The sequence below is a fragment of the Oncorhynchus tshawytscha genome, linkage group LG13 (assembly GCF_018296145.1).
Source record: "Oncorhynchus tshawytscha isolate Ot180627B linkage group LG13, Otsh_v2.0, whole genome shotgun sequence".
Lineage (NCBI taxonomy): Eukaryota > Metazoa > Chordata > Actinopteri > Salmoniformes > Salmonidae > Oncorhynchus > Oncorhynchus tshawytscha.
Genome location: NC_056441.1, coordinates 13,034,539 through 13,061,066, shown reverse-complemented (window position 1 = coordinate 13,061,066; position 26,528 = coordinate 13,034,539). Strand labels below are relative to the sequence as shown.

General features: G+C 43.3%; 1 protein-coding gene across 5 annotated transcripts; it reads left to right on the top strand.

Annotated features, from left to right (window-relative positions):
• The first annotated feature begins 73 nt into the window (after positions 1 to 73).
• Positions 74 to 25,279, top strand: recql4 (RecQ helicase-like 4). Of its 5 annotated transcripts, none has more exons than XM_042295185.1 (26): positions 74 to 195; positions 6,208 to 6,295; positions 6,420 to 6,453; positions 6,761 to 6,861; positions 7,019 to 7,048; positions 7,226 to 7,378; positions 7,580 to 8,799; positions 9,025 to 9,124; positions 10,318 to 10,495; positions 10,871 to 10,990; positions 15,241 to 15,408; positions 15,514 to 15,606; positions 15,913 to 16,049; positions 16,174 to 16,257; positions 16,567 to 16,755; positions 17,101 to 17,283; positions 17,514 to 17,712; positions 18,466 to 18,743; positions 19,024 to 19,161; positions 19,362 to 19,713; positions 19,937 to 20,066; positions 21,624 to 21,790; positions 21,976 to 22,138; positions 22,760 to 22,934; positions 23,313 to 23,421; positions 24,756 to 25,279. In XM_042295185.1, the coding sequence occupies exons 2-26, from the start codon at positions 6,212 to 6,214 to the stop codon at positions 24,875 to 24,877; spliced, it is 4,707 nt and encodes a 1,568-aa protein (XP_042151119.1). In that variant the 5' UTR covers positions 74 to 195; positions 6,208 to 6,211; the 3' UTR covers positions 24,878 to 25,279. The 5 variants fall into 5 exon arrangements, with proteins under 5 accessions (XP_042151119.1, XP_042151123.1, XP_042151124.1 ...); XM_042295188.1 differs by lacking the exon at positions 74 to 195 and adding an exon at positions 388 to 416; XM_042295187.1 differs by lacking the exon at positions 74 to 195 and adding an exon at positions 4,184 to 4,368.
• Positions 25,280 to 26,528: the final 1,249 nt, after the last annotated feature.

Here is a 26,528-nt window from a genome sequence, read left to right as displayed (position 1 = left end):
AAAGTAATCCTTAGTTCTGATTGGTTTCATTTTCTCAGCAGCCTTTCGATTGGTAGATTACTGCAGGTCATTTTAAAGCGCGCTAAAAGAGTGGAAACAACAAATACTCAGCACGACATAAAATTCTCCTGGTGTAAGAAGCTGATTTTAGGCTCTTTCAAAGCAGCGTTTAGGATTCTTATTGCCAGCAGTCAGGTAAGAAACGTCGAATTTATTTTGCTTGAGATTACGGTATATTGGGACTTTTTGAACCCACTGTTGTAGCAAAGATGTTTTTAAACTAACCCATTGTTTTGTCTCTCTGTGGTTGTAGCTTGCCTACATTTTAGGGCTGGGCGGTATACTATACAGTATTTTACGATATACCGGTATTGATACACGGACGGGATTGTGTTTTTACTTTACCTTCTATAAAGGTATTTGAATGTTTTATTTTTATGTGATACGCCGTGTGTAACGTCCATTTGTATAGCTTACTTCGCTACTTGAGTCCTCTCACTCAACTCAATTGAAACCAATTCAAATGGATTTGTTGGCATGGGACACATATTGTAGCGACTCGCACATACAGCTGTGTGTTATTTTATTAGTTGGTTCAAATCAAATTGTATTTGTCACATACACGTGGTTAGCAGATGTTAATGCGAGTGTAGCGAAATGCTTGTGCTTCTAGTTCCGACAATGCAGTAATAACCAACAAGTAATCTAACTAACAATTCCAAAACTACTGTCTTATACACAGTGTAAGGGGATAAAGAATATGTACATAAAGATATATGAATGAGTGATGGTACAGAGCAGCTTAGGCGAGATACAGTAGATGGTATTGAGTGCAGTATAAACATATGAGATGAGTATGTAAACAAAGTGGCATAGTTTAAAGTGGCTAGTGATACATGTATTACATAAAGATGCAGTAGATGATATAGAGTACAGTATATACATATGAGATGAATCATGTAGGGTATGTAAACATTATATTAGGTAGCATTGTTTAAAGTGGCTAGTGATATATTTTACATCATTTCCCATCAATTCCCATTATGCTTTGCTTTATCTTGGCCAGGTCGCAATTGTAAATGAGAACTTGTTCTCAACTTGCCTACCTGGTTAAATAAAGGTGAAATAAAATAAATAAATAAAAGTGGCTGGAGTTGAGTCAGTGTGTTGGCAGCAGCCACTCAATGTTAGTGGTGGCTGTTTAACAGTCTGATGGCCTTGAGATAGAAGCTGTTTTTCAGTCTCTCGGTCCCAGCTTTGATGCACCTGTACTGACCTCGCCTTCTGGATGATAGCGGGGTGAACAGGCAGTGGCTCGGGTGGTTGTTGTCCTTGATGATCTTTATGGCCTTCCTGTGACATCGGGTGGTGTAGGTGTCCTGGAGGGCAGGTAGTTTGCCCCCGGTGATGCGTTGTGCAGACCTCACTACCCTCTGGAGAGCCTTACGGTTGTGGGCGGAGCAGTTGCCGTACCAGGCGGTGATACAGCCCGACAGGATGCTCTCGATTGTGCATCTGTAGAAGTTTGTGAGTGCTTTTGGTGACAAGCCGAATTTCTTCAGCCTCCTGAGGTTGAAGAGGCGCTGCTGCGCCTTCTTCACGATGCTGTCTGTGTGAGTGGACAAATTCAGTTTGTCTGTGATGTGTGCGCCAAGGAACTTAAAACTTACTACCCTCTCCACTACTGTTCCATCAATGTGGATAGGGGGGTGTTCCCTCTGCTGTTTCCTGAAGTCCACAATCATCTCCTTAGTTTTGTTGACGTTGAGTGTGAGGTTATTTTCCTGACACCACACTCCGAGGGCCCTCACCTCCTCCCTGTAGGCCGTCTCGTCGTTGTACTTACCAGTACCCAGTGTTCGCGGGGTCCGACATGCCAATCAACTTGCTATCAGTCAATTACTGGAATGTCTGGAATGTTCTGATGCCGGGCATCCTGGTGGAGTGGTGTGGTTAAAAATTTTTTATAGGGTATCTTTCATTAATTTGGCGTGGGCTACGGCCAAACATTAGCCTATGTGGAGTTGGGTTAATAAACAGGACATTCATAAACTGAATTCTGTCTGGACAATTGTTCCTTTATGATCTAGCTAGTTCATTGCAATATGTTTACATTGCCAAACCTAGTTAAATAGATAATAAACAAAAGCAGACCTGCCAAACCTGTCCAACTTTTTAGAGTAGTAGATGCGCGCGGTAAATTGGAATTTGGGGTTTTCTTTCCCCCGCACGCTCGTGCACGTGCTGTTTGAGTCTGATCGCAATTCTAGAATTGGATCAGGTCTATAAAAGGTTGGAATACTTTTCTTTCTTGACAGCATTCCATTTATACATATGGTCAAATTCACTAACAAACACTAATTAGAAAGAACACACAAAGGGTCTTTATTCTTGGAGTTGTTTTTATTTTATTAAACAAATAACACATTGTTTGTTTAGGTACAAATGTCTTATCCAATTATAATTTTGTAACTCTATGATAAGAATAACAAATGTTTGAAGCAGAGCATCAGTATGAAATATACATGCTATCCATAATAAAAACGAAAAAGCTATGATAGGAAACAGTGGGTGAGAACAAATATTCTGGCGACCCTCAAATGTTCAGGAAATCATTTCCTAGACAGATTTGCCTGGTAGCAAGCAGATTTAGCCTTATGTAGCTGGGTATTAGGGTAGATTGCCAGAGAAATCATTGAAACCTTCTTGTAGAGGGCACTCAGCATGTCTGTACTGACGGAGGCTCTGTACTGGGTTTTGGAAACGAGACTGAATATTCGTTTGCAGTCTTCATTGCATATGACCAATATCCCCAGCATCACAGCCGAAAGATGGGAGTCTCTCTATTCCCCCCTTTCATTGTGCGGATTTATCTCCAGGCCTGATCCATGCGCATGTTGACCAGACTCTGCTCAAATGTTGTTGCCTAAGAGTCTAAACTCTTCTTCCACCAGATCAACAGAGGTTCCCTCAGGAATAATCCAGGGAAAGCGTGCCATGAAAAAAAAGAAAGTTGTGGGATGAGAATTTGGCAGTCAATGTCAGTGACCACTGCACGATGGAGGAGCACATCTCCAAATGGGAATTTCAGCAACATGTAGTCAGTCTACTGCAGAAAAAAAAATATGTTTCTGACACATGCATTGTAGGTCTTCAGATCCAGCTTGCCTTGGCCCCCAAGTTTAGTTTCTATAGTAGAGGTACGCTCACCTCCCAAACAGGGCCAATCACTAGGGCCAGCTCGCAAGTATTGGCTTTTTAGACACGGTTCCTAATCAACACTTAAAGCGAAATAATTTTGTAAACACAAAAACAAATGATCATATCGACAAAGACCGTAAACGGACTCAACAAAGCTTAAGTAGGCTACCGCAAAGGGAATCTGAACGTTGTTCGCTAGAAGAGTCCGGTGTTTCAGCCTATGTAAAGGTGCCTATTGGATTTCTTTGTAGTGTATATACAGTTCAGATTTTAGAAATGGATAAAATCTCAAATCGAGTGCAAAGGCATTTTAGAAGCATTTGCCTCTATAGCTAATACCTGACACTCAAGTCATTCTTCATCGCGCAGTCTTCTAAACTCCCGACTCCATTTAATGCCAATATGTTTATTTATTTTTGATTATACTTTTGTAATGCTTTTTGTGACGTGGATCGTAGTTAGTCTATCAGTTTGCGTGATCCTCGTAATGTTACGCACAATTAAATGTATTTCACACTCGCACAAATGCGACCAGTTATTTTTCGTAATTGCATTTAATTTCTTTCACTAGCAAATGCGAGTGAACTGCTGGCTTTAGAGACTTTAGAGCTCGCTGAATGTCCATATTATGTTTGCTAACGTTAGCTTGAAACAATTCGTGTTTACCTTTCCACAACACTGGGTCGAAAAGGGATTTGTCCATGCGTTTTACGTACAGTTGACGGTCGGCAAACCCAGCATCACAATAAACAGGAGGAGGGGCTGACACCGGGTAGCTACGTCGAATAATGATGGAGATTAATTAATACACGTCCGTTGACACAACTCACATGTCTGTGTGTTGCAGCTCGAGAATCTGGATGTTAGATTTACTCAGTGGATTTATTTTTCATTAAAAAATTTTTTTTTTTAAAACAGGCCCTATTCATTTCTGCGTACTTTTAACCCGGAACTCGTACCTGCGTACATGGACAGATAATTGCGTAGTTGTTACGCAACATGCGTGAATATTGGGAGTTCTGCAAAAGTTAAGGAATTAATGAAAAATGAACAGTAACATTACACTCCGTTTCAAAGGAATAGACACATTTCAAATGACATATTATGGCTATGTATAGTGTTATAATGATATGCAAGAGTACAAAAGGGAAAATAAGTAAACACATGGTTTGTATTTACAATGTTTCTTCTTCACTGGTTGCCCTTTTTTTTGTGGCAACTGGTCACAAATCTTGATGCTGTCATGAGACAGTGGTATTTCACCAAATAGATATGAGAGTTTATCAAAATTGGATTTGTTTTGGAATTCTTTGTATGTCTGTGTAATCTTGAGGGAAATGCATGTCTCTGATATGGTCATAAATGTGGCAGGAGGTTAGGAAGTGCTGCTCCGTTTCCTCATAATTTTGTGGGCAGTGTCTTCTCTTGAGAGCCAGGTCTGCCTAGGCGGCATCTCTCAATATCAAGGCTATGCTCACTGAGTCTGTACAGTCAAAAGCTTTCCTAAATTTTGGGTCAGTCACAGTGGTCAGGTATTCTGCCACTGTGTACTCTGTTGAGGGCCAAATAGAATTCCAGTTAGCTCTGTTTTTTGTTAAATTCTTTCCATTGTCTCAAGTCATTTTCTCATGATTTGGTTGAGTCTAATTGTGTTGCTGTCCTGGGTCTCTGAGGGGTCTGTTTGTGAGCAGAGCCCCAGGACCAGCTTACTTAGGGGGCTTGTCTCTAGGTTAATCTCTCTGTAGATGATGGCTTTATGGAAGGTTTGGGGAATCGCTTCCTTTTAGGTGGTTATAGAATTTAACATCTCTTTTCTGGATTTTGATCATTTGCGGGTGTCGGGCCTAATTCTGCATGCAGAGTCTCAATTTGGTGTTTGTCCCATTTTGTGAATTATTGGTTGGTGAGGGACCCCAGACCTCACAACCATAAAAAGCAATGGGTTCTATAACTGAGTTAGTTTTTTTTTAGCCAGATCCTAATTGATATGTTAAATTTTATGTTCCTTTTCCATGGCGTAGAAGGCCCTTCTTGCCTTGTCTCTCAGATCTTTCACAGCTTAAAAATCAACAAAGCATGAGAAGACTTTGCCTTTGTTTTGATTTGCGTTCAGTCAACATGGTCAATTCAGCAGTATTGATGACTGTTTCTTAGCAAGTTGGCTCTAAATCTTTTTAGCTGCTAATCACTAGCTCGCTATGTACAGTACTGAATCAGAACAAACGTAATTAGCTATACAGCCTGATAATACCAGTGAATGTTTGTGCAACAGTATCTTCTAAATCAAAAAGGAATACGCGAAGCATGAATATGTTAGCAAAATGAAGTAGCTAACAGAAAACATTTTAATGTAACCAAAGATAATTGGGTCCCCTAGGAAACACTTCTTTGGTTCCTACTAATTAGAATAATCATATTTCCATGATGCCAACAGTTCACCCACTTGTTTTGCTCTAAATCGCAATTGCAACATTTGGTAAAAAATAAGGCCTATAAGTGTGGAAATGATCTGAAATGAGTGCAGGAAATACAGAAATTGATAAACAATTTGTTTTGGTTGAATAGAACAGTATAAAACAATCAGAATGGAGAAAGACCCATTGAAGTCACTTAGCATGTATGTGTTGCCACCCTGGGATCACTCACCACTCATAAAGAACATGGAGAACTTATTTTATTATTAAAAAAACATGAAATACCTCCATTTAAAAAAAATATATATATATATATATACTGTGATATGGTATTTTGGCCATATCGCCCAGACCTACTAAATTTTCACTTCAAGTCTCATATGTGGCTCTCTTACTTTATGTTTATAATGAATGATAGCATTGTCTGACTTGCAGTTTTACTGTCATGAGAGCCAGATGTTTAGATACAGTTGAAATCCCTGACTGACTAGCTAGGTAACTTGCACAAACTCTCCAAACTCTAACATTTGAAATCGCTGGCGATTTTATAATATTGCTTATTTTTAATTTCAACAAACGTTGATGCCTACAGAGTGATGGATCGATACAATGATGTGAAGATTCTTCTGAAAACCTGGGAGCAGTCATTTGTTCAAGAACATCAAAGAAAGCCCAACAAGGTACTATATCTAGCTAGCTAACTATCTATAGGTAATTAGCTATTCAATTACCATGTATTACTAACCAGAGACCTACAGTAACTAACTCATATAGTCTTTCTCACTGTTGTGTCCTATTATTCAGGGTGATATTGACGCAGCCCCAGAAGAGGCTAAAAGTAAGTGCATGCCAATATTTTAACTGGCTGAAAAATCAGATCTGAAACACAGGGGAGAAATGTTGCTGCTCTCAGGCTTGTGTTCATTGGTTATCACCATAGAAAAACATTTTGTAACCGATTTAAAATAATAATAAAATAAAAAAATACGTTCCTTATGGGACAAATTCAGGTAGGTCCCTCCCTGTTTTGGCCGGTTTGCTTCCGTTTGCTGCCTACTGAATAGGACTCAGGTATTCTTCTATAATTCATTTCAGTTACTAAAATGCGTTGCTTTGAGTTTTGTGTTTCTGCATGTGTTTCACAGAGCTCTACAAAGAATATCGAACACTCAAGCAAGCAAAAGAAAACAGCAACAATGGGCATACAGACCCAACACCTACCGCACAGACTCAGTCATCTGAGAAGGTAGGTTATGTTCAGTGTAATTATATTGTTATAAAACTTGCCATCCACAGTTATTAGTTTAACTGTGTTGTAAAGGGGCATTATGTGATTTTTTTTTCATACATTTTGACTTTTAAACGAATGATACATACCCATTCACCGCTTTGTTAACCGAAAGGTTGCTGGATCGAATCCCCGAGCTGACAAGGTAAAAATCTGTTGTTCTGCCTCTGAACAAGGCAGTTAACCCACCGTTCCCCAGTAGGCCGTCATTGAAAATAAGAATTTGTTCTTGCCTAGTTCAATACATTATTATTTATTACATTATTTATTTTTTTGTCGTTGTTTAAGAATACCCCTTCTTTAAAATGTTTTCTCTTTGAAGGAATCCGATTGCTGGGGCACTCACCTGAACCGTAAGAGCATGCCGGTGGCTGCCCCCAAACTGACGCTGACGCCCAAGGACAAGGAGTCCCTCCAAGCCTCGGCCCAGTACTTTGGCATGAAGCTCAAGTCAAACCTGGGTGCTCTAACAAAGGTACAGTCTGTGTGTAGTTTGGCTGTGTCTAGTTCCACACGTTGTTTTTTGCAAACTCTATTGCATACATTTGATTTTGCATCCTGTTAGTATAAATTGCAAACTGCAATTGCTAGTTAATGTGATGATGGAGATGCGGGGAATTTGGACGTCTGCCATTTTGAATATATACATTTTTCCTGCGCTATAAACTGTTTCTAGGAAAGACCGGTTTCTCTGAAGAAGTCGTTCACGCCACGTCGAACACCTCTGAAGTCCTGGAAAGACGGCCAGAGCCCAAACCCTGCAGCTGGTGCTGCAGGCAGCGATACACTGCTATCCCCTCTGCTAAAGCCAGCCAACACACGTCCACACCTCCTGGCCTGTCCAGTGCAGACAGGGACAGAACACCCACAGCAGCCCTTTGAGCCAATACCAGCCTTCACGCCCTCCAAACTGTGGTCTCCTGCAGCGGGGGCATCATCAGACAGACCAGCAGGAAGTAGGGCCCAGCAGCTCAGACAGACCTTCACCAAGAGGTTATCCTCTGTAGACAGCAGCTGGCTCGAGAGATGTCAGGTGTTTGACGAGGTGGGTGTCGCGGAGAAGCCGGTTGTGGGTAATTTGTCTCTCGCCGTGGTGTCGGCGGTAGATTCACCACAGGCCAAAGGGGGAGGTGTTGGCGAGGGAGAGAACCCAGGACGTGCCGCCAGTTCCTTTGTCATACCTTCCATGCAGAATGAAGGGACAACTCTCCTGGGGGAGAGGGCTTCCAAGAGTACCATGCCACAGGCTCTGCCTTTTTCAGACGAGCAACAGCCCAAAATTGGTTGTGGCGTAACGTCTGCAGCAGTCCCAGCCAGTCTGCGGTCCACTGGACAACACTCTTCATTGGGGTCTGGCTCCGGAGAGGGAAAGGATGGAGAAACCAGACCAGGTCTCAGAGGACAGGCCGAGGGCGGAACGTCAGAAGAGACAGCCATCGGCGCCTCCACCGCCAAGAAATCTCGAGCAAGGGCCAGAAAGGGCCGGGTAGGAAGGGTTGAAGAGGAGGCGGAGGTGTCGACGCAGCCACCACAGAAGGCCGAGGGTGACGAGCTCGGGCCGGAGAAGAAAGGTACGAAGAAAAAGGCCAAAAAGAGGCAAAGGGACCTTGACACAGATGGAGAGAACCCTGACGACACAGAGAAAGAGGGGGCGGTGAAAAAGAGGAGAACCAAAAAGGTTACAGAGGCTATAGTTGATGGCAGGAGTCCCAAAAAAGTCCCCAGAGTGACTCAGACGGGTGATGGAAATGCTAGTGAACAGGGGAGTGGTGATGTCACAGAGAAGGAAGCAGTGAAGCAGAAACCAAGGGTTCCACAGGAGAACCTCCTAGGAGAGGTGGATGAGGAAGATGTCAAAGCTGCCAGGAACAGAGGGAGCAACACTATGAGACCTAAGTGGGTTATACTCTATTACCCTTGGACTACTAAATATTTCAACAAACAATATTATTTAGATTTACAAATTGATCTATGCGCTCTTGAGAGCCCCTTTTTAAATACATATTCCTCATTGACTGTAATTGTCATAACTATCTTATTTTTAATAATCTAATTGTTTTGAATTTATGCGATTTATTATTTTTTTCTTTTTTTTTTTTTTCTTTCGCACCATCTGTCCAGACCCACCAAGAACTCGGACTGTAACTTTGTAAGGATCAACCTGAAAAATAAGTCTCATGTCAAAGGATACGCATGTAGGGGCGCTGGCCTACGGAAGCAGGTAAGGAAACTAGTACGGTTGGTACATAATGTGCATTCAGAAACTATTCAAACCCCTTGACTTTTTCCACGTTTTGTTACGTTACAGCCTTATTCTAAAATGTATTAAATCATTGTTGTTTTTTACCTTCATCAATCTACACACAATACCCCAATGTATAAAAAATTGAAGTCACATTTACATAAGTATTCAGACCCTTTACTCAGTACTTTGTTGAAACACCTTTGGCAGCGATTATATGCTCGAGTCTTCTTGGGTATGATGCTACAAGCTTGGCACACCTATATTTGGGGAGTTTCTCCCATTCTTCTCTGCAGATCCTCTCAAGCTCTGTCAGGTAGGATGGGGAGCGTCGCTGCACAGCTATCTTCAGGTCTCTCCAGAGATGTTTGATCGGGTTCAAGTCCGGGCTCTCGCTGGGCCACTCAAGGACATTCAGAGACTTGTCCCGAAGCCATTCCTGCATTGTCTTGGCTGTGTGCTGAGGATCGTTGTCCTGTTGGAAGGTGAACCTTTGCCCCAGTCTGAGGTCTTGAGTGCTCTGGAGCAGGTTTTCATCAAGGATCTCTCTGTACTTTGCTCTGTTCATCTTTGCCTTGATACTGACTGGTCTCCCAATCCCTGCTGCTGAAAAACAAACCCACAGCATGATGCTGCCACCACCATGCTTCACCGTAGGGATGGTGCCAGGTTTCCTCCAGATGTGACGCTTTGCATTCAGGCCAGAGTTCAATCTTGGTTTCATCAGATCAGAGAATCTTGTTTCTCATGGTTTGAGAGTCCTTTGGGTGCCTTTTGGCAAACTCCAATCGGGCTGTCATGTGCCTTCTTACTGAGGAGTGGCTTCCGCCTGGCCACCTACAATAAAGGCCTGATTGGTGGAGTGCTGCAGAGATGGTTGTCCTTTTGGAAGGTTTTCCCATTTCCACAGAGGAACTCTGGAGCTCTGTCAGAGTGACCATCAGGTTTCTAATACCTGCTTTCGCTTTGTTATGGGTCTAAAAACCCGTTTTCGCTTTGTCGTTATGGGTTATTGTGTGTACAATTGAATCTATTTTAGAGTAAGGCTGTAACGTAACAATGTGGAAAAAGTCTAGGGGTCTGAATACTTTACAGCAGACAGTCCCTGCCTAGGAAGACAGTACGTGTATATATGATATCAGCACATTTCATCCTGTTTTTCTCTGTTTCAGTTGACCATGGAGAAGTTCCAGCTAAAGGGGGAGAGGTTTGGAGGACCAGACTCGCGGTTTAGAGGGGGAAGGGGCAGAGGAGGGTTTAGAGGTGGCTTCGGAGGGTTCAATCGTCCAGGGGACACCTGCTTCAAGTGTGGAGGCACAGGACACTGGGCTATGAACTGCAAGGGCAGAGGTGAGCAGTCACAGCACAGACGACTGAAGCTGTGGTAGCTAAATTGGCTTGTTTCGATGAGTGGTTCTTTAGAAACTAATTTCATTGACCACATCACGCTTGTCTTTACTACATTGATGCATAAGAAATACTGTGCTAAAATGTTTTCTTTGATGCACCTGGGGTCTGTTGAGGAAGGTGCAACATTACAGAACATTCAGTTGGAAATGTATTTTTGTCAACAGATCTGATTAGCTGTCCTTTACATGTGCAAGAGGCATTTTCAACTTTTGAACGCTTCTCCTTACTGAATACATCCCTGTATCCTGTGAATGTTATATATTGATTCTAATATATAACCCCTATTTAACCTGTTTTTGCCCTTCCTGTTTCTAGTTGCAGCTCCAGTAGACGGTGCTGCTGCTGCTGAGGCGTCTGCGGTTGAGGAGCCCTTCGAACTGCCTACCTTGGAAGAAGTTGCCCGGGCAACGGGAACGCTGCGTTCCGAGCCTCGGGGTATGCTATTGTCACCCCTTCTGGCGACGAGATCTACATCAGTGAAAATGTTGAGGCAGGCAGATTCTCCCCCCAATCAAAATATCCGCAAGGGTGCACCCCAAATGGCACCCTATTCCTTATATAGTGCACTACCTTTGTCCTTAGCCCTATGTGCGATGGTCAAGTGTAGGGCACTATTAAGGGAAAAGGGTGCTATTTGGGACATATAACAGTGCATTCGGAAAGTTTTCAGACCCCTAGACCTTTTCCACCTTTTTGCTACGTTACAGCCTTATTCTAAAATGCATTAAATAAACAATTTTCCTCGTCCAGCTACACACGATACCCCATAATGACAACGCGAAAACAGGTTTTTAGAAAATGTTGCATATTTATTATTATTTTTTATTTATATAAGTATTCAGACCCTTTGCTATAAGACTTGAAATTGAGCTCAGGTGGGGCATCCTGTTTCCCTTGATCATACTTGATGTTTCTACAACTTGATTGGAGTCCACATGTGGTAAATTCAATTGATTGAATTTAGGCACACACCTGTCAATATAAGGTCCCATAGTTGACAGTGCATGTCAGAGCAAAAACCAAGCCATGATGTCGAATGAAATGTCCCTAGTGCTCTGAGACAGGATTGTGTCGAGGCAGAGATCTGGGGAAGGGTACCAAAACATTTCTTCAGCATTGAAGGTCTCCAAGAACACAGTGGCCTCCATCATTCTTAAATGGAAGAAGTTTGGAACCACCAAGACTCTTCCAAGAGCTTGACCCCCGGCCAAACGTAGCAATTGGGGGAGAAGGGCCTTGGTCAGGAAGGTAACCTAGTATCCAATGGTCACTCTGACAGAGCTCCAGAGTTCCTCTGTGGAGATGGGAGACTCTTCCAGGAGGACAACCATCTCTGCAGCACTCTACCAATCAGGCCTTTATTGCAGAGTGGCCAGGTGGATGCCACTCCTCAGTGAAAGGCACATGACAGCCCGATTTGGCGTTTGCCAAAAGGCCCTAAAAGACTCAGACCATGAGAAACAAGATTCTCTGGTCTTTTGAAACCAAGATTGAACTCTGGTCTGAAAGCCAAGCATCACTTCTGGAGGAAACCTGGCACCATCCCTACAGTGAAGCATGGTGGGGGATGTTTTTTAGCGGCAGGGACTGGGAGACTAGTCAGGATCAAGGCAAAGAGGAACAGAGCAAAGTACAGAGATCTTTGATGAAAACCTGCTCCAGAGTGCTCAGGACCTCCGACTGGGGCAAAGGGTCACCTTCCAACAGGACAACGACCCTAAGCACACAGCCAAGACAACACAGGAATGGCTTCGGGACAAGTCTCTGAATGTCCTTGAGTGGCCCAGCCAGAGCCCGGACTTTAACCCGATCAAACATCTCTGGAGAGACCTGAAAATAGCTGTGCAGCGACGCTCCCCATCCTACCTGACAGAGCTTGAGAGGATCTGCAGAGAAGAATGGGAAAAACTCTCCAAATACTGGTGTGACAAGATTCTAGCGTCATACCGAAGACTCGAGCATGTAATCGCTGCCAAAAGGTGCTTCAAGAAGGTACTCAGTGAAGGGGTCTGAATAGCTGTGTAAATGTGATATTTCTGTTTTTATTTTATTTTTTAAAACGTTTGCAAACAATTCTAAAAACCTGCTTTTGCTTTGTCATTATGGGGTATTGTGTGTGTGTGTGTGTGTGTGTGTGGGGGGACGACGACGACAATTGAATCAATTTTGAAATAAGGCTGTAACGTAACAATGTGGAAAAAGTCAAGGGGTCTGAATACTTTCCAAATGCACTGTACTTTGAAGCATCACAATAAGCTAAATAGACAACTTAGAAGTTGGAACAATCAGAATCTTAACCATACACTCACTCACTTTGTTGATAAGGGTAATTTTTCCAGTGTATCTGTCAGCAGTGACTATTTCTCCCAAGTCTAGCTCCCTTCAGTATCCCAGAACATCTGTTTTAGCAGTAGAGACATAACCTAACGTTATGACTGTAACTACTACTCCCTGAAGGAGGGAAATGAGTTACAACATACTATGGGGAGTTGCACTTGCGACTTCAGTTGAAGGATCTACAATCACTCCTGACAAGGCCAATGAAATGCACACCTCACTGGAAGCCCCGCCTACTACAGGTGATGAGCGTGAGGCTCGGATTCATTCTTTCAATTTTAATACCGCTCTTCACCGAGTCCAGGAACGGGCGGTGTGGGGCCAAACAGGTGTTGTACCTTGTTTCCCTCCTCCAGGGAACAGTAGTTTTAGTCATAACGCTACATTCCCTTTCAGTCAGTCAACTTTTGGTACAACATACTGTAGAGATAGAGTTTCGCCCCAAGCCGACCCCAACGGATACTAAATGAAACTGCCCATGGCAGACCACCCAGACCTGACCCCGCCAGATGCGACAGTCTGGGTATTTCCACACGGCGCGCTGCCTAGTGACTTTCCCCTGTCAAAGCCATAAGCACCCTGTGGGCTACACTGAGGCCAGTGACATCCAAAAGAGAACCTCACAACCGTGATGTCCAACTCAACCCTTTAAACAACGCCCAAGACGCTGCCAGACCCCTGGTGGAGTGTGCACAATCACCACTAGGTAACCTTTGCCCCCTAGAAAAACAGACAACAAGTTTGTCACGTAACCAGATATCCCGGGTCTATTCAAGGTCTCTTTGAGTAGCCTCCCATAACCGGCGGCAGAGCACACAGCAGCCGGGTTGGGCGCCGGCAGCCACCACACCCCACGCCCAGGCGACCACCTAATCCATCTTCGCTTCCTGCACCTCGGTCCCAGCTGAGGTACTGGCATCCGGGAAAGGAAAGTCCCCATCGGTAATTACAAGCTTCCTCAAGAATACTACCCCTCTTTTCGGGGAGATTGCCGCAGTACAGTATCGTCTTGGTCGTTTTCTTAGTCATCTTACTCAGTGCACCAGAACATTTGAAGAATAACTAATTGTTTGTGATTCGAAAACTTACGAGAGCAAGTACACACAACTTCTAGTGAGCATTACACATGGTGATCTTAGGCTTGTGTGCAGGTGCTCTGCCGTGGAAACCCATTTTATGAAGCTCAGGACGAACAGTTATTGTGCCGATGTTGCTTCCATAGGCAGTTTTTAACTCCGTTGTGAGTGTTGCAACCAAGGGAAGACTTTTTACGTACTTCAGCACTCGGCGGTCCCATTCTGTGAGCTTGTATGGCCTACCAATTCGCAGTTGAGCCGTTGTTGCTCATGGATGTTTCCACTTCACAATAACAGCACTTACAGTTGACCGGGGCAGCTCAAGCAGGGAAAGGTGGCACCCTATGACGGTGCCACGTTGAAAGTCATTGAGCTCTTCAGTAAGGCCATTCTGCAGCCAATGTCTATGGAGATTTGCATGGCTGTGTGCTCAATTTTATACAACTGTCTGCAACGGGTGTGGCTGAAATAGCCGAATCCACTAATTTGAAGGGGTGTCCACATACTTTTGTGTGTATGTATATGTCAAGCAGAGACTTAAAAGCAGAGACTTAAGTCTCTGCTAAGACCACTCGGGTATGGTCTCCACGGAAACGATCAATGCTCATTTTCATAGATCGGGTTACGTCCCAAATGGCACCCTATTGCCTATAGAATGCCCTGATTTTTACCCTGGCCCATAGTGCACTACTCTCAACCAGAGCCCTATGTAGGGAATAGGGTGCCATTTGGGGTGTACTTGGAGTGAAATACAGCTCCACAAACACAATGTCCAATGAAAGTCGGAGCGATTGGGCAGACAGAAACCGATGCCCCAGTAAGCCTAAAAAAGTAGATGCCATCTAAAGCAGTAGATGCGCATAACAGCTCCTACAATGTATATCAAGGCAATGATGTCATGCTACTAAACTAACCTGCATGCCAAAAGGTCAAAGAGCTCATTCTTACCCCCCTGCAATTCTCTCACGCCGTTTACTTCCTCCCAGTTCCCTGCCCATAACAACTGATTTAGATTCAGTTTCTCCCGACTCCAATTCAAACCTCAGTCATAACGAACTCCACGCCAAAGCTGACTCCAGACCAGTGGAGGAGGAACTAAGTAATGACATCTGTGTACATGAGGTCCCCCTGTCTATGGGTGGGTCCCAAATGACACCCTATTCCCTTTTTGTGATGCATTACTTTTGACCAGGGCCTATACTCTGGTCAGAAGTAGTGTACAGTAATAGGGTGCCATTTCGGATGCATACTATGTCTATCTCATTATTACAGTGGCGTCCCCCGTTGTTAAAGAGGAGAATGAGGGTCTGGGGGAGAAGCAGGAGGATGGTGGTGGTGATGAGGTCTTGTTGAATGTGATCAGGCCGGATTACGAGCGCCTGCTCCCTCCGCCCCCCATGCAGCCCCTCTACCCCCTAGGGGAGGACGGCAAAGTACAAGGTACCCGTTTTTAAAATGATAAATGAATGAATCTAAACGAATCAATCAACCAGTACAGTATAATTTATACTCCTTTTGACTTCCAACTAAATTTTGTTTCTGCAGCGGTGCCCTCTGAAGTTAATGAAGCACTTAAAGACTTTGGGTACAAGTCTTTCAGACCAGGGCAGGAACAGGCCATCATGAGAATTCTATCAGGTATGCAGGAAGAGGATAAAACAGTTTCCTTTACCGTACCTCAGTTAAGGGATTTACATGAGAAGATGTACAGATCCTGTAAGTTGCTCTGGATGAGTGTCTGCTAAATCACTCCAATAAATGTAATGACTAAATGTAAGTAGTTGCTTTCCCATATGTATGCTTCTTGTTTGTTACAAGCAGGCCTCCCACCCACTTTCACTCCCTGTGTGTATGGTGTCTTGGGGGGGGGTGAACAAATGACACACTTACTTTGCAAGATAGAATATAACTTTGTCCATTGTTTTTCTATTCTATTCTCTCCAGGTCTGTCCACGCTAGTGGTGCTCTCTACGGGCATGGGCAAGTCTCTGTGCTACCAGCTGCCTGCCTACCTCTATGCCCAGAGGTCGAACTGTATCACTTTGGTGGTGTCACCACTGGTGTCTCTTATGGATGATCAGGTAATGCCCCATATCTGTAGCCCCTAGTTATACAACACCTTATTGATACAGACATTGTCTTGTGAATGTCTCAAAATAAGTGATATGAATGAAATACTGAAAGCAAATTATTTTGTCTCCTTAGCTTTCTGGACTCCCATCCAAGCTGAAAGCGGCTGCCATTCACTCCAATATGTCTAAAAAACAGCGAGAGGTTGCCATTGAGAAGGTACTGTTATCCTCTTTCAATCCGCTTAGTTAAACTATGCTCTATCTAGGCCTAAACCTTAGCGTTTTTGCGTAATGTTTAACTGCATTGATAATTTTTGTTTCCTGCATTAGACTTCTATAGCTGTCAGGGATATTTTTGTTATTCATAGTGTGTGTGTGCACCTGAAGGTGCACATTTGTATGTGTTGTGTGATACCATGAAGATACCACTACAAGGATGTCAGTCATATTTCCATTGCTGTTGATGTCTTATCTATTGTGATCTACATGACGACAAAGTTTTCTGCTTTGTGTGTGTGTCCTCCAGGTTAAGGCAGGTGAGGTCCATGTCCTGCTCCTGTCCCCTGAGGCGTTGGTAGGTGGAGGTCACTCTGGCTCTGGCTGTCTTCCCCCAGCTGACCAGCTCCCCCCGGTGGCCTTCGCCTGTATCGACGAGGCCCACTGTGTCTCAGAGTGGTCACACAACTTTAGGCCCTGCTACCTGCGTCTCTGCAAGGTGAGCTCTGATGACCACTTCATTCATATTTACCTCTATCCTAACCCACCATTTGGGGGACACTTGTATTAAAGGCAAGGGGAGTTTTTTTCCCAAAACACTTGCTTCTTTAGAATGAGACTGTCTCTCACCATAGCTGTAGATGGCTAGCCCGTGCGTGCCGTTCTACCCCTCAGAGTGGAAGAGCCCTGTACGTCTCTTTGACCAACTGGGTTTTAATCTAGGTTGTCAGTGCACCACAATAATTTTAGCTTGCTGACCTAAAGACCTAGATCCTCGGGTCTTAGGTCAGATTACTGAACACACGGGCATGGTTCACCAAACCACCTCCATTCCATCTCCTAGGTGTTGAGGGACCGTCTGGGCGTGCGTTGCCTGTTGGGTCTGACTGCCACCGCCACCCTGTCCACAGCCCTGGACATCGCTCAAAACCTGGGCATCACTGACCAGGACGGTGTTGCTGTCCGCTCAGCCGCCGTGCCTAACAACCTGCAGCTGTCTGTCTCCATGGACCGAGACAAGGACCAGGTAGGGTACATGCCAACCACTAGACCAGGACCAGGTAGGGTACATGCCAACCACTAGACCAGGACCAGGTAGGGTACATGCCAACGACGCACACAAACAATAGAGTTTGCAATTTAATCCAATTTCATTGGTTCCATTGTGCCAGGAAAGCCCAATCAAGCACAGCTAAAGTATTTGAAAGCAAACAAATGGAATTTGAACCCAGGTCTGATGCTGTGTCTCCTGTCCAGGCCCTGGTGTGTCTGCTGAAGGGAGAGCGGTTTGGGTCTCTGGAGTCCGTCATCATCTACTGCACCAGGAGAGAGGAGACGACCCGTATATCTGCCCTGCTCAGGACCTGCTTGCAGGGGGTGCTGTTGAAGGAGTCTAACCGTACAGCTAATCAGGAGGCAGATGACAACCCTGTAGGGAAGAAGAAGAAAGCTTTGGGTACCTGTCTGTCTGGGTTTGGCTGGAGCTGGGTTGATCGGGATGTTATATTTATCAACTGGGTGGTTAGAGCCCTGATTTCTGATTGCCTGACAGCCGTGGTATATCAGACAGTATATCACGGGTATGACAAAACATTTATTTTTAATGCTGTAATTCTGTTGATAACCAGTTTATAATAGCAATAAGGCACCTCGGGGGTTCATGGTATATGGTCAATATACTCCGATGCGTTGTCTAAGAACAGCCCTTAGCCGTGGTAGATTGTTTTATATTGAACCTTTATTTAACTAGGCAAAGCAGTTAAGAACAAATTCTTATTTACAATGACAGCCTAGGAACAGTGGGTTAACTGCCTTGTTCAGGAGCAGAACGACAGATTTTTACCTTGTCAGCTCGGGATTTGATCAAGCAACCTTTCGGTTACTGGCCCAACGCTCTAACCACTAGGCTACCTGGCCGTATATCACACCCCCTCGTGCCTTATTGCTTCAATATTTTATTGGGATGTTGATATTCACAGAAGTCTAGGTAAAGGGCTGAATCCTGTCTTGAATCATACATTGATGACAATGGGAGACTATTTGCATTGCTCTGATGCTGTTGTCAAAAAGTCTCATCAAAGTGCTAGGATCAGTTTTCCCTTCTAGATCATATTGAATCGGATTATATAGATATGCTAGATCAGCATTCCTACTCTGAGATGCCCTGTGACTATGGGCCCTGACACCTCTCTCTGCTGTCTGCCCTCAGCCAGGAAGAAGATCCGTAAGCCTCTGAAGTGGATGGCTGAGTCCTACCATGCCGGCATGTCGTCCTCTGAGCGCCGTCGCGTCCAGAACAACTTCATGTGTGGTGAGCTGCGAGTGGTGGTCGCCACGGTAGCCTTCGGCATGGGCCTGGACAAGTCGGACGTGCGCGGAATCGTGCACTACAACATGCCCAAGAGCTTTGAGAGCTACGTGCAGGAGATCGGGAGGGCAGGGAGAGATGGGGAACCGGCCCACTGTCATCTCTTCCTGGATCCTGAGGTTCTGTCTCCTCTCACCTTTTTCAGTCGTTATTTCATAGTGTTTATTTACTTTTACTTTTATTTACATCCAAATTCAAATGTGTTTTGATGACAACGTCTAGTAAGTAATAGTTAAGTGATGAATTGATATTTGGTGAGTAGTGTACAGGGGCTGTGCTACAATAATTTTCTTCAAATTATTAGGTTATTCACAAATCTATTTTTCAATAGAGTGCCAAGACATATGTGTATGCTCATTATGTTGATTAATCCTACGTTCTTGCCTGGTGGTGTTGTAGGGAGGGGACCTGCATGAGTTGCGGAGGCACATCTATGCCGATACAGTGGACTACTACACTGTGAAGAAGCTGGTGCAGAAGGTGTTTCCTCCCTGCAGGTGCAGACAGATCCACCAGAACCAGCAGGACCTAGCCAGGGTAATGTTGGTATACTTACATATTCGACTTTTTCTTCCCTTCTTCCCTTCTCTCAGGTCTACAATCATCACACATTAACAGCCTATGACCATTATGTGAACCCCAATTTAATGTTTAGGATTAACAGTTTTTTAAAACAAGATGTATCAGGCACAAACCAAACAGTATTTACATTTTTTTTTATTCTAACCATGTCTTAGACTCAGGAGGAGGTTGATGACTCCGAGATGATGGAACTGATGGACACCTGTGATGAGAACCCAGTTGAAACACCGGAACACACAACAGAGACTGGTCAGAACACCCCCATCGAGCAGTTGGAACAGGTCAAAGTTCCTACTGAGGATGTATCAACTTTTCAACCACTGGACGGGGAGCAGAAACACCCACCAGAGTCAAGTGTTCCATTTCCCCAGAGAGGGGATGGCGAACATGAAGAGGAGGAGCAGATAGGGGGAGGTGATGATTTGCCCACGACTAGGGTGTGTCACACCCATGAGAGGGCCATACCTATGCAGGACACTGTGGAAGCCCTGGACATCACTGAGGAAGGTAGGTACCTCACTATACTGAACACAAGACAGGGGAAATATTTTTGTTTGTATAGTTGACTCAAGGATCAGAAAACCGTAAATATATAATTAGAATGATATCCCACTTTTTAATTCAGCTTTTTTTTGTCAAGACCAGTGAGTCTCCCGCCTTTTCTTCAGATATCAGACTGTATTATACAATAGACTTAAAATGATTGAGGTTCTATCACTGTGCCTGTCAGGTTTGGAGACTCTGCTGTGCTATCTGGAGCTGCACCCTCAGCAGTGGGTAGAGCTGCTCCACCCCACCCTCTCCACCTGTAAGATGGTCTGTTACAACGGCCCGCATCAACTCCGCAAACTCACCAAAATGTAGGACATTACAAAACCAGGGTCATAGAAAAACGTGTTTTAGTTGTGTTTTTATATGTAGGTGTGTGTTTCATACTCATGTGATGTTATTTTGGTCCAGTAAAGGCAGCGGGACATGTGAGCGGTTTGGTGTTTTCATGTACAGGCAATGTGCTTAAACTGTTTTTGTGTAGGTAAGTAATGTTTACAGTACCAGTCAAAAGTTTGGAGACACCTATTCATTCAAGGGTTTTTCTTTATTTGTACTATTTTCTACATTGTAGAATAATAGTGAAGACGTCAAAACTATGAAACAACACGTATGAAATCATGTAGTAACCAAAAAAGTGTTAAACAAAACAAAATGTATATTTTAGATTTGATATTCTTCAAAGTAGACACCCTTTGCCTAGATGGCAGCTTTGCACACTCTTGGCATTCCCTCAACCAGGTGTTTTGGGTCATTGTCCTGTTGGAAAAACAAATGATAGTCCCACTGAACTCAAACCAGATGGGATGGTGTATCACTGCAGAATGCTGTGGTAGCCATGCTGGTTAAGTGTGCCTTGAACACAACCTCCTCCATGCTTCATGGTGGGAACCACTCATGCAGAGATCATCCGTTCTCCTACTCAGCGTCTGACAAAGACGGCGGTTGGAACCAACTCAAATTTTGACTCATCAGACCAAAGGACAGATTTCCACTGGTCTAATGTCCATTGCTCGTGTTTCTTGGCCCAACCAAGTCTCTTGTTATTGGTCTCCTTTAGTAGTTCTTTCTTTGCAGCATTTTGGCTATGAAGGCCTGATTCACCCAGTCTCCTCTGAACAGTTGATGTGTCTGTTACTTGAACTGTGAAGCATTTATTTGGGCTGCAATTTGAGGCTGGTAACTCTAATGAACTTCTCCTCTGCAGCAGAGAACTCTGGGTCTTCCTTTCCTGTGGCGGTCCTTGTAAGAGCCAGTTTCATCATAGCGCTTGATGGTTTTTACGACAGCACTTGAAGAAACTTTCAAAGTTCTTGCAATGTTCTTGATTGACTGACCTTCATGTCTTAAAGTAATGATGGACTGTCGTTTCTCTTTGCTTATTTGAGCTGTTCTTGCCATAATATGGACTTGGTCTTTTACCAAATAGGGCCATCTTCTGTATACCCCCCCACCTTGTCACAACACAACTTGGCTCAAACTCATTAGGAAGGAAATAAATTCCACAAATTATCTTTTATCAAGGCACACCTGTTGATTGAAATGGATTCCAGGTGACTACCTCATGAAGATGGTTGAGAGAATGCCAAGAGTGTGCAAAGCTTTTATCAAGGCAAAGGGTGGCTACTTTGAAGAATCTAAAATCTAACTCTTTTTTTTGTATTTTTTTTTTTGTATTTTATTTTTGGTTACTACATGATTCCATATGTGTTATTTCATAGTTTTCATGTCTTTATTCTATAATGTAGAAAAGTCAAAATAAAGAAAAACCCTTGAATGAGTAGGTGTGTCCAAACTTTTGACTGGTACTGTATGTTGAGGGGTGGAATCTGCATGGTGATGATGGATATGTGCCGTCTGATTGGCAGCTGCCCACCTGTTGCCGTAGTGTTAGCCCGAAAACGGCTGGCAGGGGAGCGAGTGGACACCTGTGATTCGGTCGACTTTGATGTGGTGGAGGTGGCAGACACTATGGGCTGGCAGCTGGGTCTGGTGAAGAGAGGCCTCCGACAACTACAGTGGGCCACAAACAGAGGTGTGTTTTTATAGTTAAAAAATGCAAACTACAGTGGAGCATAGTCAAAGATGGGTATGATTACAAATATAATATTATTTCCTACAGAATTTAAAGTGTGCCTGTGTGAGTGTTACATTTGGATAAAAGAGAAAAATAATTATACATTTCCAATCTCCATATCATACATCTCCTGTCTTCTCCAGGAGTCTTGGTGGAGTTCTCCAACCTGTCCTTCTACTTCCGTTCCTACGGTGATTTGACCCCGGATGAGATGGACCAGGTGTGTGAGTTCCTGCATGGCAGGGTGGTGGCCCAGGAGAGGACCAAACTGTACCAGCTCAAAGCCTGCTTCAAGGCCTTCCGCAGGTCAGCACCAACCTACACTACACCAGTATTCAGAACTCATACCAACACTAGGTTACACTACACCAGTATTCAGAACTCATACCAACACTAGTTTACACTACACCAGTATTCAGAACTCATACCAACACTAGGTTACACTACACCAGTATTCAGAACTCATACCAACACTAGGTTACACTACACCAGTATTCAGAACTCATACCAACACTAGTTTACACTACACCAGTATTCAGAACTCATACCAACACTAGTTTACACTACACCAGTATTCAGAACTCATACCAACACTAGGTTACACTACACCAGTATTCAGAACTCATACCAACACTAGGTTACACTACACCAGTATTCAGAACTCATACCAACACTAGGTTACACTACACCAGTATTCAGAACTCATACCAACACTAGGTTACACTACGCCAGTGTTAAAGCAACAAATGTGACCGTAGACGCATCCTGATTTTCATGGCTTTGTAGGGCTGTTATTGGAGCTGTTAACACAATGGTGCTTGAAGTATGTTTAAGACATTGATATTTATACACATTGTGTGTATTAGCCTTTACTTGGAAAGGTCTCTGCCTGCATTGAGTTCTGCCACACTGTATGTCTCTCTGCAGCGTTGCATTCAAGAGCTGCAGTGTCTGTACGGACAAGCTGGACGAGAGCAGAAGCCTGAAGCTGAAAGGGCTTCTGGGGGATTACTTTGATAAGAGGAGAGAACTGGACCTGAGCAGGAAGTTCCAGGAGGAGAAGGATGGCGAGGACGAGGAGGAGGAGTTGTTGAAATGCAAGGTTCGTCTGTCCTAAAATTCCCTGATGGTTTTTACCAAGTGTAAGTGAAGCTAATGCCTTTAGCGAATTCTAAATGTAATAAAGTACCCATATAATGAATGACCTAATAATCTGGTAAGAAAAGGACTTTCCCATTTAGAGTAACGTAGTGAGTTTACAATATTTCTGCTTTATATTGTATGTCCTTGAAGTTTAAACGATACTTTTTTACGTGTAATTGTTCTGTTTTTACTGTGTCTATACTGCATGTGGATTGTGTAAATGATTTTGTCTAAATTCTGTTTATTGTTGTCAGCACCATTTCACCAGGTCAGACTCCTGTCTGGTAAATGTACTATGCCAATAAAGGTGATTCTGATGGCTTTTGTTGGTCTTCAGATGAAGGACTTCGAGGGTCAGATCAGAGCAGATATTCAGAGTTTCCTGGGCAACCGCAGTGATGAGAAGTTCTCTGGCAGAGCCGTCGCTAGAATATTCTTTGGAATTGGTGAGTTTTTTTGTTGTTGTTTTGTTTTGTTTTTTTGGCAAACATCCAGAACTACTTCAGTGTCTAATGGTACAGTATGCTGGCTCCTTGTCACTAGGTGGGGTGGCTTGTTTAGTGCCATGTGTCTGAACTGTATGGGTTCAGTCGTGCCAGTCAGTTTTATGCAGTCAGTGATGATCATTGATTTTCAATTTGTGTTACATTATGGGGATTAAATTGTCCAACTTGAGCCTACATGATCTAAGGTCATGCAGTTTTTTTGATGCAGTCCACTGCACCAACTGCACCCTGAAGCCATTGCAGGAGGTTCATTCATTTAGTGTTTTTGCTTGACCCACTCAAACATGGCCAAAGACGTGACTGAAACTGGAACCAACTTTGTGGCCTTGACTCATAGCTACACTACAATAGTGTAGGCCTAAGAGTATAGAGTGTGATATTTAATTTCTCTGTCTAACCTATTGATTGTAGACATATGTTTTCAGTGTGAGGGTGTGATACAGAGGTGGGGTAGATAAGTTTATTTAGTGTGACTGATCAGCTAGTCTGAAACACCTTAACAAAGGTGAGAGAAATGAACAGACCGGAGGCAGTGGTTGTGGTTCCTTTTCTTTCAGATGGTCTCTAAACGGATTTTCTTTCGCCTAAACAAAATAATTCCAGTACAAGGTAGCGTCCATCGCTGAAACTGCATTCAAAAAAATAAAAAGGTACACAAACTAAACGGCCGTGGCCAAAAAACAACAAACGGCTCCCCTGGTCTTTAGACTATCGTCTACACGTCATATTTATAGGGGGAACGCTTCCCTCTATCTGTAGTCTGCCTTGTTTAACATAGAGCCAAGGTGCGTCAGATGAAGAAGCTTTCTCTGAGGTATGAAAGTCTGACTTCCTCACAGGTCCCCGTGTCTTCTCCCAATCCCACTGAGCTCATCTCCTGGCACACCTATATAGAGGGAGATACCAAACCAATCAGTGGGCCCAGGTGTGTACTAATTGGCTTTACACTGTGTAGCTGTCCTCTGAGGAGGGTGCTGCCGTATCTTCCCCCAGCTGGTCACTGAAACCTATAAACAATGGCTGCTATATTGTCACTGCCAAGTTGAAATAAGACTTGTTTTTGGAAAGCCGCTTTAGTAAGTCAACTGGAACGCCCCCTATAGTGTCAGTAAGTCAACTGGAACGCCCCCTATAGTGTCAGTAAGTGAACTGGAACGCCCCCTATAGTGTCAGTAAGTCAACTGGAACGCCCTCTATAGTGGCAGTAAGTCAACTGGAACGCCCTCTATAGTGGCAGTAAGTCAACCGGAACGTCCTCTGTCTTTTGTTTTCAGGGAGTCCATGTTACCCAGCTCAGACCTTCGGCAGGGACAAGAGATACTGGAGAAAATACATCCAATTTGATTTTAATGAAATCATCCGCTTTGCTATTCAGGAGATCATTCGATTCAAGTGATGAAATACCTACTCTATCTAAAAAAATATATATATAAAAAACATGTAAAAATACATCTTACCTCGGCTGCAAACATTAACATTTTTTTATTATTTATAAATGGCTGTTTTATGGTGTGGTTTCTGTATTTTTGTTATGTTTGTTTGGTGTACTGTACATTTCATGTAATGTTCTTTGTATGCCAATTTAATAAAATGTATTTTGTATGAAATGTAAGGGTAAGTGCTTGATGTTATTGAAACTTGTGTATGCTCAGAACACTTTGAAGGTTGAAAAAGGTTCTCGGTCAATGGTTGACTGAGTTTTACAGCATGGGTCAAGTGCATTGCATTATTATAGTAGCTACACTACCGTTCAAAAGTTTGGGGTCACAGAGTTCTAGGCAGAGTTCCTCTGTCCAGTGCCTGTGTTCTTTTGCCCATCGTAATCTTTTCTTTTTATTGGCCAGTCTGAGATATGGCTTTGTCTTTGCAACTCTGCCTAGAAGGCCAGCATCCCGGAGTCGCCTCTTCACTGTTGACGTTGAGACTGGTGTTTTGCCGGTACTATTTAATGAAGCTGCCAGTTGAGGACTTGTGAGGTGTCTGTTTCTCAATGTGTGTTATTTTATTATCTGAAAAAAATAACCATTTGAGAAGTTGTACAGCTGTATTTCTTTTATAACTCAAGATAAGGTTTATTATCTCTTTGTCTGTGAACTTTGTCAGGTAGCATGCATTCACTGTATGGAGAGCTATGTTCATATGCTTGCAGTCCCTGGCAACCTTGTTGTATGGGAGAGGGTTATCTGTGGAACAATACATTAGAAATAGGAAATTATAATTTTGTCTATGGGAATTGTTGTGGCAAAATGTGAATTAATGTGTATTATAATAATGTCATTTTTTTAAGATGTTATAAAAACCATTTTATCAGATGACCGTGTTCTTTGATAATGTCACGCTATAATTTTAAGGCGGACAGGTCACAGATTCACTATATAGTATCTTGCTGATTACAGGTCAGCGGGGATCCTGATTAGTGTCAGTTTTGCCCCAGCTAACACACCTGACTCTAATAATCACCCAGTCATGATATTCAGTTTAGATTGCAATGTGAATAATCAGCTGTGTTTTGCTAGGGATGGAGGAAAAAGTGTGACACCAATCAGGCCCCAGAGGACTGGAGTTGCCCACCCCTGCGTAGGGGGTTGGCCCACGTGGGGGGAAATGTTGACATGCAAGACAATGGCACACTTTCCAGAAAACAGTCTTTCAAAATAGGGATTTTGTGGCTCTTTGGGTTAAAACAGTAATTCTGCTCATAGATTATGAATGTATGAACTACACATTGACACACCCAGCCCAAAGCAGGAGGTTTAAAAAAATAAATAAACAATACTAAGTAGTTTCCAAAGAACCGGAGCACGTCTTTTTAAGTTGATTTCAACTTACAATACAGACATTTTGTAACTCTATTGTTTTGTTACAATAACATACCATATTCAATATTTTCAAGCTGTTGCTACAAAAGTATATTTACAAATGTAATCTTGTTTTGGTGCAATTAGCATATTTCTTTGTTTCTCCCAACTACAAAAAAAAACTACAACTTCAGATCCAATTGCATAACAGAGAATTCATTAGGGAGCAATGCTCTCATCTCAATAAGC

Excerpts from the sequence above, each read along its gene's own strand:
- recql4 (XM_042295185.1), top strand. The coding sequence starts at position 6,212 with ATGGATCGATACAATGATGTGAAGATTCTTCTGAAAACCTGGGAGCAG. Across the intron at positions 16,050-16,173 it reads TGTCTCTTATGGATGATCAG|CTTTCTGGACTCCCATCCAA; the intron begins GTAATGCCCCAT and ends TTGTCTCCTTAG. Across the intron at positions 23,422-24,755 it reads TAGAATATTCTTTGGAATTG|GGAGTCCATGTTACCCAGCT; the intron begins GTGAGTTTTTTT and ends TTTTGTTTTCAG.